Source organism: Leptinotarsa decemlineata, unplaced genomic scaffold (genome assembly GCF_025532065.1).
Source record: "Leptinotarsa decemlineata unplaced genomic scaffold, Ldec_3_MD MMD2_P_RNA_scaffold_2, whole genome shotgun sequence".
Taxonomy (NCBI): domain Eukaryota; kingdom Metazoa; phylum Arthropoda; class Insecta; order Coleoptera; family Chrysomelidae; genus Leptinotarsa; species Leptinotarsa decemlineata.
Genome location: NW_027412529.1, coordinates 23,406,023 through 23,423,063, shown reverse-complemented (window position 1 = coordinate 23,423,063; position 17,041 = coordinate 23,406,023). Strand labels below are relative to the sequence as shown.

At 33.2% G+C, this 17,041-nt stretch overlaps 1 protein-coding gene across 3 annotated transcripts in view; it reads right to left on the bottom strand.

Moving 5' to 3' along the window:
- LOC111505699 (protogenin) overlaps nucleotides 1-12,012 on the bottom strand; it is a 126,280-nt gene extending 114,268 nt beyond the window's left edge. The window contains exons 1-2 of one of the 3 annotated variants that reach the window (XM_074185918.1): nucleotides 11,859-12,012; nucleotides 11,636-11,789 (exon numbers count right to left, since the gene is read on the bottom strand). In XM_074185918.1, the coding sequence (XP_074042019.1) occupies nucleotides 11,636-11,708 (73 nt within the window). In that variant the 5' untranslated portion in view covers nucleotides 11,709-11,789; nucleotides 11,859-12,012. Of the gene's footprint in view, nucleotides 1-11,635 lie in introns of all 3 variants that reach the window. The other 2 variants (XM_074185924.1, XM_074185913.1) reach the window with 2 other exon arrangements.
- Between the last annotated feature and the right edge of the window lie 5,029 nt (nucleotides 12,013-17,041).

The following is a 17,041-nucleotide window of genomic DNA, read 5'->3' as shown; positions in this document are numbered from 1 at the left end:
ATCTCAAAATACATAATTGAAAAACAAATATGACGTCGAAGTGTACAGGGTGCGTCAAAATATATCATTTAAAAAAAAGTCGGTGGGTGCGTCAACCAATAGATAGTTCAGCTAGTGACTCATAGATGACTCTGTGTGTTCTATAACTTTTGTTGTGTTCATATACAGAAACAATTCTGTACGAAGCAACCGGTAAATCTCGATCTCCATCTCTCTTTGCATCGATTACGTCACACGCGTCTCTCGCTCTTACACACACATACACATCTTTACATAAAATATTAATTATTTCCCAAATCTAAGTATATTTTCCTACCTTCAATATGATAATGACGATTACATTCTACGGAAATCAAAAATAAAAAATGCTGTCAAGTATAATGAATGAGTCAATTTCGGTCCCGACAAAAATAACGCTATAAATACCCAACATTCGCAGTTTACTTCAATATCTTACGATGGTGTAGAGGCTAAGGACAATGTCTACGGCGCGGACGATCCAGGTTCGAATCTCATAACTATAAACTTTTTTTAATTAAAATCACGTGACAAGGAGGTCTTAGCGCTGATGCGGAATCCCAAGGGGGCCGAGGGCGGAGTACTAAGGAAGCTGATAGGTTAGGTTAGGTTAGGTTAGGTTAGGTTAGGTTAGGTTAGGTTAGGTTAGGTTAGGTTAGGGGGCCGAATTCCATTCTTGAATCGCTACGATACTCGTTCCATCCTGCGTCGATGACGTCACACGTTTCCCCCACTCCTGTTTGAACCAAAAATTGCAGAAAGTTTAGCTCCATAAGAGAATACATGGGATTTTGGGCCAGAACCCGCCTTGTTCATCTACTCAGATAATACTATTTCTATCCCCTGGCAGTTCCCTATCCGCCACCTATCGGACGCGTCCCCAGGTGGCGGATAGGGGAACTGCCAGGGGACTGGAGGCCCTGTCCGGGAAGCCAATGTGGCCTTACGGACGGGGGGTCGCCTGGTCAGTGGCAAAAGCCTTTGCAAAACATGCCACCGTGGACCAGCCTACCCAAGATAAGGTGTAAGAAATCGTGCCAACAGCTGAATGGCCGCAGGGTGACATGTGGTTACGAACGATCCCCTTGGAGAACCTCATTGTAATCAGCCTACCTCTGGTAATGCGGGGCTCTGCCAGAGTTAACCAAATCTTCCCTTGCTGCTCGTGGGAACACACATGCATAAAACAAACACAAAAACCAAAACACCAAAACAGAAACAACAAAAACAAAAACCAATCCCGAGGCTGGACAGAAGTGCTCACCTCAATCTAAGGCGGTGGCTGGGGATGAACATAAATGTCCACCCCAACCGACCGCTTGGAATCAGGCTGGACATAGCAGATCACCTCGTGATGTAATACAAAGGCCAAAGCGCCAAGGCCAAAAGGAGAGAGGAAAGGAGGCAGAAGTGGCAGCAACTATAAGTGCACCCTCCTCCTCCCTCACTCCACCTCCAACGGCAAGGGCACTTCCTGTACAATGGGTCACATGTGGCCTAAGTGCTGTAGGTCTACACTCACCCTCCCTACTCTACAGATACTGATACAGAGAAATACCCTTTCAATTTAAACTACTAGGATTTTATTTGGTGGACAACATTTGATGACCCTAATTAACAAAGGTAATGGTGTTATATAATAAACTCAGTTTTATCATATACTGATTAATGTTAACTTAGTTTGCGAAACGCGCGTCGAGAGACTGAGCTCTAGTTCTGGTGATTGAAAAGTGTTTTCATTAGATACAGCTTGCTGCTTTTCTCACAAATGAACATGTGATATTAATTTTCATTGTACCTATTTCTTTTTACTATACTTCTCAAGAAACTTGTTAGCCGAAACCTTTTGTAACCTTAAACACAAAACAATTCTTATATTTTAAAATGATTTATTTTCTCAAGAAACATACAATGTTTATAGCAGGAAAAAAACCATAATTCAAAAAACTAACTATAACTAAGTACGAACAGAGCATACAAAAAAAAAGATAAATCGGAACTGAAACTTGAAAGAAATATAAATATACATACATATACACACATGTATACATATTACATACAAACATATACACACATGTATGCATATTACATACATACATATATGTTTGAACATTATTATATGTACTCATCAGATAATAAATATATCTATACAAACAATAAATACTTTTTCAAATGAATACGGAATTTTTGTTTATTGAATTTTTTTAAAGCATTCGGTAGCTTATTATAAAAAATTTGATAGATAGATAGAAAGATAGATCTTTGTCTGAAATGTAATGCATTTTGTCGACAAAGGGTGTCATATTTATAAATACATAAAATATTAAAAATATATAAAATGTTGTTTTTTAAGACTATATAGTATTCACAAAAAAAAAATACAGTGAAGATTAAAAATAATAGACAATAAAACAACACAATTTTAAAATTATTTGACATAAATCGTAATTTGTATCCAAAATAGTCTTCCGCAAACTGTAGAAGCACTTTCCCAAAACAAGGTTCGTTACTGATTTTCTACATTTTTCAAATTCATTAATTGATGTAATATGTTTTGGTAGATGATTATATATTTGTCTACTTCTATATAATTGAGACTGCCTGGTCAAAGATGATGTGGGCAGTGGACGGGCAAATTTTTGATCACTACGCGTAGACCTTTCTGTATGGCTTTCAAACTTTTCTTTATGTTTGTGTAGTAAGCAGACAGTCTCTAGAGTGAATATTTCAAATACTGTTAATATTTTATTTCTGCAGAAAAGTGGCCTACACGAGTGACGCATCTTCAATTTGAATATTATTCTCAAAGCTCTCTTCTGGATAACGAATATACTCTGCATCAAAATCTGGCTGCCTGAGCCCCAGAAAGGAATTCCATAACGGAGATAACTCTCCATTAGTGAATAGTATGCATTTATTGCTGCTGAAAATCCGAGTTCAAGAGATATGACATTTATGGCAAAGCATACAGAAGATAATTTCTTTCTCAAAGCAGTAATTAGCGTATCAAATTTTAAATTACTGTCAATGAATATACCAAGAAATTTTGTTACAGGCTTACTTTCAATCATGTGTTCACCTAGTATTACTTGTTCCAAGTCCCACTTGAATGTTATCAGATTTGTTTTAGAAACATTTAGCGATAGCATATTCGACTCACACCATTTTTTTATTTTTTTCTAAATTTAAGTGGAGAGACCGAGACAAAGTATCAGGATCTTTATTACGCCAAAGTACAGTGTCATCCGCAAAGAAGGTAAATGCTCCAGATATATAAAATTTTGCCATATCGTTAATATATAGCAAGAATAAAATTGGGCCTAGGACTGACCCCTGAGGTCCTCCGCGTACAATTTTTCCACTATCAAAAGTGTTGTTGCTCAATGTTAGGAATCACACGTTAAAAGGTAAGACCTCGTTAGTCCTTAGCTCGCACAAGTTTCTTAACTTCTGAGAGTTGTCGTTCGTATGGGGGCGGCAGCTGATTAACGGAAAAACAGATTTTAAAAACAGATTTTTTAAAACAGATTTTCAATGTTATTTTTTGACTTCTACTTATATAAAAACGTACAGTATGATCAAAAGTAAATTCAAATCCAAGATAGAGTAGATGTAAACATTGACACGCCCTACGCACGTGATATTGAAAATCCCAAGAATTGGCCAGGGTCGTATTCAGAACTAACATCTTGTTGATCGCAAATGCTATATCATACTTAGGAAAACTTTTTTATAATAACGAGTGAAATGCACAAGTTTTGCAGTTTAACGGAAAAAATGCAGATAATATGTGTAATATAAAAAGATTTTCATTGGATTTTTCACAGCGCACTCAAGCATTATATGAAAAGATACGAATTATTTCTTTATTGATAATTTTTATTTTATGTAAAATAAAAAGGAATATTAATCAAAATTATTCAACTGAATGAATTTGTCTCTTCATCAGTAGTGTCATCGTCACCAATCTGAATTATCAGTGGCTCGATTTGTGCCTCTATTATGTTATCAAGCTTCCACATCCGATATCACATGCCGAACACACTTTTCCCATTTCTCCGCTGTGACTCTTTTCAAAGCCTCATCAAGAAGTACTTTGAGATCTGCAAATTTGAACGTGGTGTTATGCTGAGCTACAAAATTCTTCACATCCGCCCATATTAACTCGATGGGATTGAGCTCACAGTGGTATGGAGGCAGGCGAAGGACAATTTTGTTTTGGCCTGCTCATCTCATCGACTATCTTTTTGGTATTCAAGCTTGCGCTCCTTGACAATTTTTAGTAGCTGTACTCTTAGCATTGAGTCTTCACAGCTAATTTTCTTTGATCGCAGCCAATTTTGGATTTCAACCTTCTTTGAAGACGTTGTCGGAATCTTCTCTAACCGTCGCGAATGATAAGGTGCATTGTCCATTACAATCACAGCATTATCCTCCAGATGGGGTAGAACTTTGGAAAACCACTGTTCGAAAGATTCACCGTTCATTTCTTCGTGATAATCTCCAGTTTTCTTCGACTCGAAATATCACAGCCCTTCAGCAACAAACCCATTCTCATTGCCGATGTGACAAATAATAAGCCGTTTTCCTTTACCTGAAATTATGAAGAAGAATGTAAGTAAATAAAACAAATACAAGGGTTACTTTTTATATATTGAGATTCAGGCAGGTCTTAATATAAATATAAGTTTACCTGATGGATTTGTTAATCCGGTGGATAGTCCATCTAGAAAGGCCCTCTTAGATGAGGTCACAGTTTCATCGACCCATACTTTAGGGGTAGTATGACCAGCATTAACCCAGGTTTCATCCATACTATTGTTGTTCCCTATACTCTCCTCCACAACACAATTTCCTCTCTATCCAATAATAAACTATTGCGCCCTCGTTTTTTCCATAAAAAATTCAAATGTTTCAATACTTTATGAAATGTTGACCGCTTAAAACTTGGCATTTATTTCTGTGAGTAGGTACTTTGTCTATCGTGGGTATTTCATTTCTGAAAAAGTACTCATGCGCTTTCCTCCTGATTGCATGTTTATCAGCATCATCTATTGATTTTATAATGGTTTGACGATTCTGATTTGTATTCGGTTTGGAAAATGTATGATTTTGTTTATATTCCCGTAAAACATTGTAAATTGAAGCGCAACACACTCCAATTTTATCGAAAACTTTCGATACCACTTCGTCGTCAGTCGATGTCTCAATTTCTTCCATCTCTTTCTTGAACACATTTGAAGTCACTTCTTTCATCTCAACACTCAAATGTCTTTTTTGGATCGTTTCCTGGCTGGACTCAGAGGATAGCTCACGGCGTCATCAGCAGTGTCTGTACTGGACATCTTGGAAAACAATTTTAAATAATATACTATAACGCACGCCACACAAACGACTGTGCTGGTACCGAACTCGTACCAAGAAGGCGAATTCACCAATGAACGCTGCCCTTTCCACCTGACACTGGGCTATCACGTGAACACCACGCTTCGGTTTTGTTTTGCTTTACTCTACCTTGAATTTGGATAGACATGTACACAAAGTACATAGTGTAGACCTGAGACTCTTGTGAAATCAGCGTATTATCTGTAGTGAGGCATTTTCTGTAAGAAAAGATGAACAATTTGTTCATTACTACTACATTCTGCTTTGATTACTTTTAGTGTACAGCTACATCGTTCTAATTTTTCGATGAATCATGTTAGATACATTCACATAGTATTTTATAGTTCAAACAATTGGAACCAATTGAAAGAATTTTATCAAACTGTATTTTTTCAGTCACTGTAGACTTTCCAAACCTTGAGAAAATCAGAAGTTATCTAACGAAATTATCGAAATATCGTTTTATGACATTGATATTTGTAATGTATTCTATATATAAAATTTAAATGGAACTTTGTATTCAATAATTCATATGTGATAACGTTTTTTAGAATTTTTCATCACCATATGGAATTTTTGCAATCTTTTGTACATATTCTCAATCTACAAAATGCCCTCCAAGTGATTTTCTCAAAAAATGAATAAAATTATTCAAATGCACGTATACTGAACACAAATATACTTTGAATACTCTCCATTTCATTGGTACTTTTACTTACTATCATTGTTCAGTTATTGTTAATATTTTTGTAACACATATTGCTAATTAAGTTCCAATATAGGTCAAAAAATAATTTATTATTTTAAGTATTCTTTGGGTTTCTTTTAAATAACCTTTTTTAAAGACAGTTAGTTGTTCATAGACCGTAATTTGTAAATTCTACACAAATATACCAACTCGATAGTAATTTCTCACTCTCGTTTCTCAATTTCTTAAAAGAAATATTTAGATTTCAAAAAGTCCTTAAAAAAGGACTTTTAAAAAAATCATATTCGTTCCGCATGGTATCTCAAAAAATTTGAGAATAGAGCAGAAACTTCGCACGATTCGAATACCAAAATACTAATAATGTAATAATTATTATCTGCACATATCTAAATTATTCATACTTCACTATAAAATTTTATACTTGTGAACCTCAAACTGTACAAAGAACTCGTAATGTTACTGTGGTTTGAACAAGTTCCGTGTTCACAGCCCTTGAAATCAAGGTTTTAAAATTACAGAATTTTCTCATTGAAATTCAACACCAAATACCCAAAGGATGAAAAAGATGAAACAAGTGTCCCAACAAAAGCCCCCATTCTGTATGTGTATGACCTCCCCGAATTTTATCGCCTTATCTAAGTCAGTAACAGTGTCCACATTACAAAGGGATCACGTAATAGAATCGTCTGGCAAAAACCCATTATTGAAAGGAATAACAGGTTAACTTACCCCCTTGGCCATTCGTTATGTGTGATATGCAAAAACTGAAAAATGATTCCCTTGTCAAGATACAGCCCCTTAAAGGGGGTAAGTACATAAAATGTGTATAACAATTTTTTTCACAAGCACTAAATAAGTTACAATATTGAAATTAACCTGACATTTTGTACTACCAAAAAGACACTTAGCCAGAAATTCATTTGGTTTACCCCATGGTTGTAAGGGGTGGAAAACGCAACCCCTAAAATTTATTAACAATGTAACTTTTGTCCTATTATTTGTTTTCCATTTAAAAATGTATTTCCGATAGCCTGTTTCATTCTAAACAAAAATGTCTCTTGGGTTTTTTGTCCAAAATAAACCAGTTCGCAGCAAAAAATAGATATCTCTTCCAAATATTGATACGCTCAAATTGTTTTGTTACTTTCATAAGAAGTAAGGTAGATTATGCATCTCTAATTGGGTCTCCATTACATTATTACATTTTTACCCGTGGGTTCACCCATATAATTGACTACACTGAATAATCAAAGTTAACTTTATTTCACTTTAAATACAACAAACATTCCAACTAAAAATTTCAACTATTATTTAAATGTCGTCTTAGCAGATCACTTCGCGTGCCGCACTGTGTTTAAATTCCAGCGTTTAAATATCGCAATGGAACATCGTAGAATTTTCGCCGAAGTTCTTTGCTGCTTCTAGAGCGACAGGGAACATTGGGCATTCCCACGCTCTCAGCTACGTCACGTCTGGTTTATGGTTACTAGTGGCGGCCGGGGTTATTTCCTTTTGGGCATGATTTACAACAATATCAAAATTCCGTTCAGCGATTATAATCTGTTCAGCATAAGTACTTGATATTCAGATAGGGGCACAGACCAGAATATTTTATTAAACACTTTCAACTTAGAAGCCCTAGAAGATAGAAGAAAATGCACCGCGATTATATTTTTATTTAAATTCTTGAATAACGAAATTGATCGTAGTGACTTGTTATGACAAATTAAGTTTCTTGTGCCTAAATCACAATCCAGGCATATGATTGCTTTCTACAATAGGATTCCTAGGCAAATGTATTGAAAAAGTCGCCGATATTTGTAATGTGTGAGTTGTTAAACAAAGTGTCCGACCTGTGCGATATACATTATGACAGTAATGACATTAATGATAGAACTATTAAAAATTCGATTTCATGATTGTTTTACATTTTCTTTACGTAGTGTGAATCTTTCTTTATACTCTCTAATTATTTGTATTTTCTCTATTCGTGGGTGAAAACCTGTTGAGAATAAACATATTATTATCATCATTACTATTATCATAAATATTTTCATTTGAAAACTATATTATAAGGCTTTCTATAGAAATTATAAAACGTCATTTTGTAGCATGTGTTATATTGAATTTAGTATGACGTTACTTTGCTTATCGAATTTTGCTCATCACACTCATTTGATACCTATATCATAAGGACTCTTTCACACGTGGATCTTCACGTCTCTAGCTCCTATATAGGAGCGTTTATCACTCCTACCTACCGCCCATTCACACCGGAAGCTTCTTTAGTTCCTAGCTCCTTGATAGTCTAATCAACAAGTTCAAAAACATAAAAAATAGAGATAAAGATCCTAAAAATATGAGCGATTCAGAGCGATTCAGAATCACCTCTAGAAAAATGTTTTTGAAGGATTTTGGTGCAGGTAAATAATTGCAATTGTTATTAACAAAATAAGATTTAAAAAAAAATGGTATTTAGTTTTTCGTTAATTACTCAAAAAATATTAATATTTACGCAATTTTGAAAAAAGCTCGTTAAAGAGGAGGAAATTTCCGATAAAAAAGTCCCGACTCCCGAAACTCTATCTCCATTATTTATAATTTTAATTTGACTTTCAAAATAGGGTTCCGCGCGGCTGTTACGGCATGCGCGCGCTGCCGCTAAAGAGAGTTTATCAAAAGAAATATTTTTTTTTTATAACATAAACATAAAAATGTTTATTTATTTATTATTAATTATTTAATTGTTTATCAGTTTAAAAATTTGTTATAAACAAATATTGACGTTATATTTTTTATGGCACTTTTTTATATAGGAGCTGTTTTTAATTTTTTTTTTCTGCTTTTAAAAAAAAATATAACGTTGGTCAATATTTGTTTATAACAAATTGTTAAACTGGTAAACAATTAAATAACGAATTTTTTTTCGCCAAACTATTTGATAGTGTAAATTATGATTTTTAAAAGCAAAATGATTTATTAAATAATTATTTGAACAATCGAAATATAAAAAAATCGATTTTAAACAATTAAAAATTGAAATTCAGAAACATTTTTTTAAATCATAATTATCTCTAGACAACAAAATAGCAAAAAAAAATTCAAAAATATTGAATTTCTCTATTTGTTTAAAACAATTTAATGAACAAATTACGTAAAAAATTCATATCCTATGTAAATAACTGCAACTGTTTAATGTCAAAACAGACATAGCTGAATATCAATTGAAAAAAAAAATTATCAACAATTTTCAGATATTTCATTTTGCAATAGTTATAAAAAATCATAATTAACAAATTAATAAATTTTTATGAACTTTTATCGCAGGATCGTATGAAGTATATATATCAAAAGGGCTCCACGAAGTTTAAAATTTATAGGCCAATTATTTATACCTTTCATCCCATTATTTATGCCAACGGAGCGGCAGCGCGCGCATGCCGTAACAGCCCACGGAACCCTATTTTCAACGTCAAATTATAAATAATGGAGATAGAGTTTCGGGAGTCGGGACTTTTTTTTCAATCTTATTTTGTTAATAATAATTGCAATTTTTTACCTGCACCAAAATCCTTTAAAACATTTTTCTAGAGATGATTCCGAATCGAATGAGCTATCGCTCATATTTTTAGGACTTTTATCTCTATTTATCATGTTTTTGAACTTGTTGATTGACTATGAGGTCAGTCGTAGAATGGATCGCACGCGAGCCTTTGCCATATACCTTCTCTACCGTTGACACTCTGATTAAAATTCTTAAACCTTGAAGATTTTTAGCATTACAATTCAATTATAATCTTTAAGCAATTATATTTTCCATAATCAATAGTATGGTTCAAAAGAGTAAAGCTCACCTTAAATATTTCGGAATAATTGCACCACACTCCTTAACTGATGTCTTTAAAAACACAAGAAACTTCACAAGAGTTTTATGCGTGGAACTCAAATGGCGACCATATTAACAAAATCAGTTCTTTTTTACTGTACCTCCAATACACAATCCTAGATGGAACCACGAGTAATTCCCACTTTAAAAATGTGGGACAGTCAATCAATTACCTTATTCCATGGGATTTTCAACGGAAGTGTCAATCTTTGGAGCAGTGTAAAAAATTGGGTGTTTTACCATAGGTGTACAGGGTACACATTCAATTTTGAATGATACATTTTTTTTTAGGTTTCCACCCCATTTCCACCTCTTCAGACGGCCTGTAAAGCTCTGACGTATAGCTTTTTTTGCCGAACTGATCATCAGGAATAACATATCTCAATCTTGTAGGTGTAAATATTCGATTTTCGATCAAATGATTTTTTTCTAAGTTTCTAAACAGTTTCCACTTTTGAGCTTTATCAAGACTTCGGAGTGTTGGACTGACTTTATATTAAATTATTAGAATCTCCCATTCAAATAAATGATGCGCGACAATTGTTTTTTCTTCATGAACGATTGTCGAACGGAATACGACAACTGAAAAATGAACAACTGATCAAAATATAGAATTACATTACCTACTGATCGGGAGAAATTTAAAATTTTTCTTTCCTGAAATCGTTTTTTTTTGAAAAGAGATACACACGACAAATCCATTTTGACCTATCGACAAATGATATTTTTTTTCACAACCTCCTGATGAACGAATTAAATGAAGAATACTTATAAGATATATTCACATATTATTTATATCTTCTAAATTCATAAAATTCACTAAATAGAAAAATGATCACAAAAAGATTTAGAACGAAAAAAAAAGAAACAAAAAACTCTCACTTCTTTTCTCCAGAACACAAATTCTGACCTCAATATTTCTTCAGCAGAGTTTTACTTACTCTTCTAGCGAAAATGAATTCAAGAATTGAAAAAAATATACTCTCTTTTGACAATAATTGTCTCTTTAATGTCAGTATCAGTCAATACAGAGTTCAATGTAATTAATCCGCACGGTCGTATCTGTAGACATTTCTTGAATAAGCTATTACATACATATCATAGACGTTACCGTATCTATGATACCTACATATGTTGAGAATAGGTACACTGTTCAATTCAAAACTCACTAGATATCCTAAATCATGTCTATTAAATTAATCAATCAATCATTGAACCACCTCTGTTTATGTACCTATACATATCATCTGGTAAAGGAAGTATTTGCCTATTAATGACCAATTACAATTGCTATTTGAGCTGATTGTAGGAGTATTCTTGAAGTAAATCTATGAAAAAAATCCTTGACAACTATTAAGATATTTCCTATGTAGGTATATATAGATTTTCTATATGACATGACACGAGTCATGTTTTTGTTGTGACAGCCTGCATTATATCAAGATGAGTTCAACCAAATCAAATCGTTTGAATCAAACTCAGCATTGAAAGTTAAAAAAATTGAAAAAAAAATCAAAACAAAAAACCTATACATCGCAATTAATTATCTGGAGATCAAAACAACCGCCATTTTGTATTATACAGAACCTTAACCAACGTTTTCACGTTTTGTAAACAAATATCATGAATGAACTTACCAGAATTACGATTGCGTTCGACAGAATATCCTACTGCAAACAGAACGCTAAATTGAAGAATTCGTAACGCCATAAATGAGTATTCATTTGGAAATGTTAAAAACACGTAATATCACCCACCACCCTTATAACGTAACACGCACAAAGCTCGTACCTAAAAACGATTGGAAAGAAGTTCACTGAAAAGGTATAGCAACAACTACCAGCCACCCAGATCACTTACTTGGTCACAGACTGCCGTATTTCGTTTTCCGTAGTACCAATCGAGTTGGTTATTCTTGTGTCCTTCCTGCTTTCTACGCGCGCGCAATCATACCATTCACATTTTTGGCATACTCTAGGAACTGACACTGCCGATACACAGGATTTTTTCAACTTCGAGATTGTGTGGTAAAATAAACCATCACTACAAAATCCTATTGAACTGTTATTACGTTTTATAATTGAATCATGATGCCATAATATGTGGAACATAGACTTCTTTAATGCTTATTCAATTATCGAATTATCTTAATTGTATTATCAAAAATACGGAAAACAATGAAATAATTACACAACATTCTTATCTCTGAATGTTATGATGAATGAAGTGTTGCGGTATAGGATATTGGGAAAGGTTAGGAAATGTTTTAATGGTTTGATATAAACATAAGAGTGAGTAGTGGATAAATACCCGCCCGATTCGGGTGAAAAACCCATGTATGAGAGCCGGGTAATATTTTCAGATGAATGAAAATGAAAAAAGTATTTTTCGTTTATGAGAGATACACACTACCAAGGTACCAAAACAATGAAAATTATATTTGAAAAAAATAGCAGCGTATGAAAAGTTTCAAGAGAAAATATTGTGCTTTTTGAAAATACGTTTTTCACGAAGCGACAAAAAATTGAAGGTAAAAGTTGTAGGCAATATTAGAAAAGTTTTACAATTTGTGTTAAAGACAATTTCAAATTTACAAACATTACACGCGAAAAAATTAAAACAGGCTTTTTAGTTTTTTCTCCTACAAAATTTTTCTTATTTCGCAAAAAACCACGTCTAATGAAAATTGACGTGCCGCAAAATTTTCATAACTTAACTCATTCGTATAACTAGTTTTCGAGATATGGGTATTGTGAGATAATTTCTTGAAAAATCAGATTTATCAATAACAAATGAAAATTTAAAAAAACTGGAGAAAATGGTCAGATACTATATTCAGGGTGTTTCAAATTCGATTCTCACCATGGGATCTCGGAAACTATGAGAGATACGAAGATGGTTAAATTGGGACAAAGTTACGCAATTACCTGACTAAAAATATGCCGTTGGGAAAGTTCTAAAATTCCGAGTATATCCGAAAATATCTGGAAAAACCAGAAATTTCGGAAAATGGTTTTTATTTTTTCTGGCTTTATTTTTCGAAGATTTCGAAAATAAATTGCACTTCCACATTGCCACTTTTTCCCTGCTACATAATGGTGTTTTTAGTTTTGATATCCGACGTTTCGTTTTCCGGTCACCATCATCAACTTCATTTTTTCTCATGGGCGCTACATTGAATTTTTTCTGTTTTGAATAGAACTAGATTTTACCTTTTCAATGATATATCATAAGTTATTATTCTTCATCGAAAAATTGGAGATATTGAAAAAAGTTAATTCTAATCATAATAGGCTTAGACATTGATGTTTCTAAATTTGACTTTCAATTTGTTACACTCTATGACATTTTGTTATTGTAGAAGTCATTGAATTTTTGGCGAAAAATGGCTTTCATGAATGGAGAAAAAATAGTTATGATACAATATTATTAAAAATACGATAGAAACAGTGTTAGGGCATCGGAAATGTATTTTAACTTGTATCCCTAACGACAACCCCGTCGAACTATGTTCAAGTTATTGATTCAAAAATTCACCGAGTCAAAAATTCAATGACTTGTACAATAACAAAATGTCATTGAGTGTAACAAATTGAAAGTCAAATTTAGAAACATCAAAGTCAAGGCCTATTATGATTAGATTTTTTTTCAATATCTCTTATTTTTCGAAAAAGAATGATAACTTATGATACGTATTTGAAAAGGCAAAATCTAGTTCTATTCAAAACCGAAAGAATCCAATGTAGCGCCCATAATAATAAAGTTGATGATGGTGGCCGAAAGACGCAACGTTGGATAGCAAATCTGAAAACACCATTATGTAGCAGGGAAAAAGTGGAAATGCCAAAGTGCAATTTATTTTCAAATGCTTCGAAAAATAGAGCCAGAAAAAAATAAAAACCATTTTCCGAAATTTCTATTTTTTCCGGATATCTCCGGATATACTCGGAATTTCAGAACAACGGTATATTGTTAGTCAGGTAAATGCGTAACTTTGTCCCAATTTAACAATCTTCGTATCTCTCATAGTTTCCGAGATCCCAATGGTGAGGATCGAATTTGAAACACCCTGTATATGGTTTGAAATAACATATTTGTTTTCATAAAATATCTGGCTGCGAAAGTTAACAATTAAAAATGTTTTTGAAAGTTTTTCTGCAAAATTTTGTTACCTCAACTGTTACTGTAACTGTGGACATGAATATATCCCATTTTCTGAGACCATGTTTATCATCACTTCATTATATCACATTACTGATTAGGAGTTTTTGGTTTGTTAATGAAACTAATATATTATCATAGCTTTCAATTCTTCCCGAAACAATTATTTTAACAATTTCTGGTACATGTTAAATCTCGAAAGCTTTTGATCTCATTTCTTGTTTAAATTACTGAAGGTTGGCTATCATATTATGTTCTTTATTAAAACCACAAGCCTCCAATCACCTTTGTGATAAAGAAATATTGCGATTGTAAACATGGCCGTCACAAATTATCTGTATTCAGAAAATTTTTTGTGGATATTTTAAAGAACATTACATATTATGTAGAGAAGCATCACACACTAACGCTGTAGGAATATTATACCGAGGAATTACGAAATTCTGAAAAAACTGAAATAATAGATATATTATTGTTTCTCAAAGTATCAGTGGATGTCCTTTTGTGTAAATATATAACAAAACTTCGTAATAATTGTTCAGATAAAGATATTTAGTGTTAAAAGTTGAGTAATATGGACAATTTGCACAATATCTTGAACTGAAACTAGCTTTGAGTATTGGAACCTTGTTTATCTGGCCACAAAGGCCAATTCTTCAGCATAGTTTGTGGAATTGAAAAAGATAACTCGAACTACAACAGAATCATTACGCAGTTTGGGTAAACAAACTGAGGGGGGGCCTTTTAGTTACCGATTGGTTACTACTATATATGAACAAGAAATATTATATTGAAAATTCTTAAGATTTTTAGTTATGAACTTTTAATTTTGATTATGAACTTTGTTCATATCCTCAGAATGAAAAAACCTCAACGTCTTGTAAAGAAGTTGACATACAGACGCGATACACATGATAGAAGTCTCAGAAATCGGAATGAATACCTATTCTATCTCACAACATAAAACCAAAAAGTTTGAGCGAACCTTCTCCATTTCATCAATTCATCGAACTTTTGTCTCAGAATTGAGACTTCCTCAGGACATTACAATACTCACAAGTAAATTGGGTTAAAAATTCTTAGAATGCAGATTTAATGGTGTAATTCCTTCACATATAGAGAATTACACGAAAAAATTAAGCATATTGATTGACGGTAGTGATGTTAAGAGTACACATTATATTAAAATTCAATAAAAACAATTTGAATTCAGATAATAAAATAACACAGAAAAAACTAACTAACATACTAATTTTCTGAAACTTTCAGTACCACATGAAATTTGGTTTACTTGAAAATATAAATAAATTGCATAAGGTAAAAACGTCCTCAAAACAAGAGGACAAAGCTAATGATAATGATACCTAACTGAAGTCAATTGATGAATTTCTTGCACTTGTGTACTTCTTCAGCGCATCTCCAGAAGTCTCAGAAATCGGAATGAACATTCTTTCCCACAGTATAAAACCAGTTTGAACGATCCGTATCTTATCATGCCGTTACTATCTATAATATCATCAAAGAAAATATAAATCACTTGCCAAATAAAGATTTTGAAAAAATTTACTGAATAAACAGTGATCTTGAAATCTAGTAACTAAAAATAAGTTCTTAGATTATTTTCCGTTTCAATTTATTTTTTAGTAGATAAAATCTCTAAATAATAATATCTCCTAACTACCTATACCATAGGTTCTGGTGAATGCCTGCTGGAAAATATCTTCTTCCCCAGTTTATCTCGAAAACGGTTCAAAATAGAAATAGTATTATCTGAACAAAGTTAATCTAAAATTGGATGTAGAGCTCAAAAATGTTGAAATATACAGGGTGTTCCATTTGAAAAAATTGAGTTCCACTCATTTTTTCATGAGATCAAAGTATCTGCATTTTTTGAAGACCCTGTATGAGGCAAATGAAAATATGACTCGGAGTGAAGATCCTCATAGTATCACTCCACTCCATTTCAAATTTGATCGTTTTAGTGCAAGAGAGTTCAAGATTATCAGCATTTATTAAAGTTCATGTTTGGTAAAAAAATATCGAAATTAATTTATATCTTCTAAACGGTAATAGATAGGTATAGGGAAATAGTATATGAATTTGTTGACAAAGTGATAATGAATCATAATATGATATTATATACGGGGTGTTCCATTTGAAAAATCAAAGAAGCCGCTACTTTATAGTAACAGCGACAACGCCGCTTCGTCTGAAATATTTGAGGCGTGTAGGTCATATTGATTCATGCATACTGTGAAATTTTCAGGTTGATCCGTTGAATAGTTTGCCAGAAACGGCTAATTAACGCTCATCATGAAAAGCCCTGTATAAGAAACCTCATAGAGGTTAGTCTCGCAGATTATTCTCGTTCATCCAGCTGCAGGACCATGCTGAAATTATTCGAGTAGATCACCTACATACCGCTTTCGAGGTATTACCTCTCATCAGTACAGTAAAGATCCGACCCAAACAGCAGAATGCCTGGGACACGACCAATATCTACGCTTCGTCTGAAAGAAAGATTATTAAATAGTAAAAGGTCTTGCAGAGATCAAACCGTGTTTGAAGACTATGCTTGTTTAATGGAAGAATAGCTATGTATGCTAATCTCCGCCAAAGGAGAGGACTTTTATTATTTTCGTTTATTCGAGAGTCTCCAATAATCAGAACAACCATTTTTAACGAGTGGTCTGGATGAAGTCTGTGGAATTCGAAAAAAAATTCTCGATATTTTATCCGTTTTTCCTCCTCTTTTCGGACAATAGTCGGCCCTCCAGGAGCTGAAAACTCTACGGTAGATATCGTCTTGCTTTGATGATCGAGAAGGACTACATCAAGCTTATAAGCTTGTATTTGCCTGAGGATGGGGATGAATAGTTTCA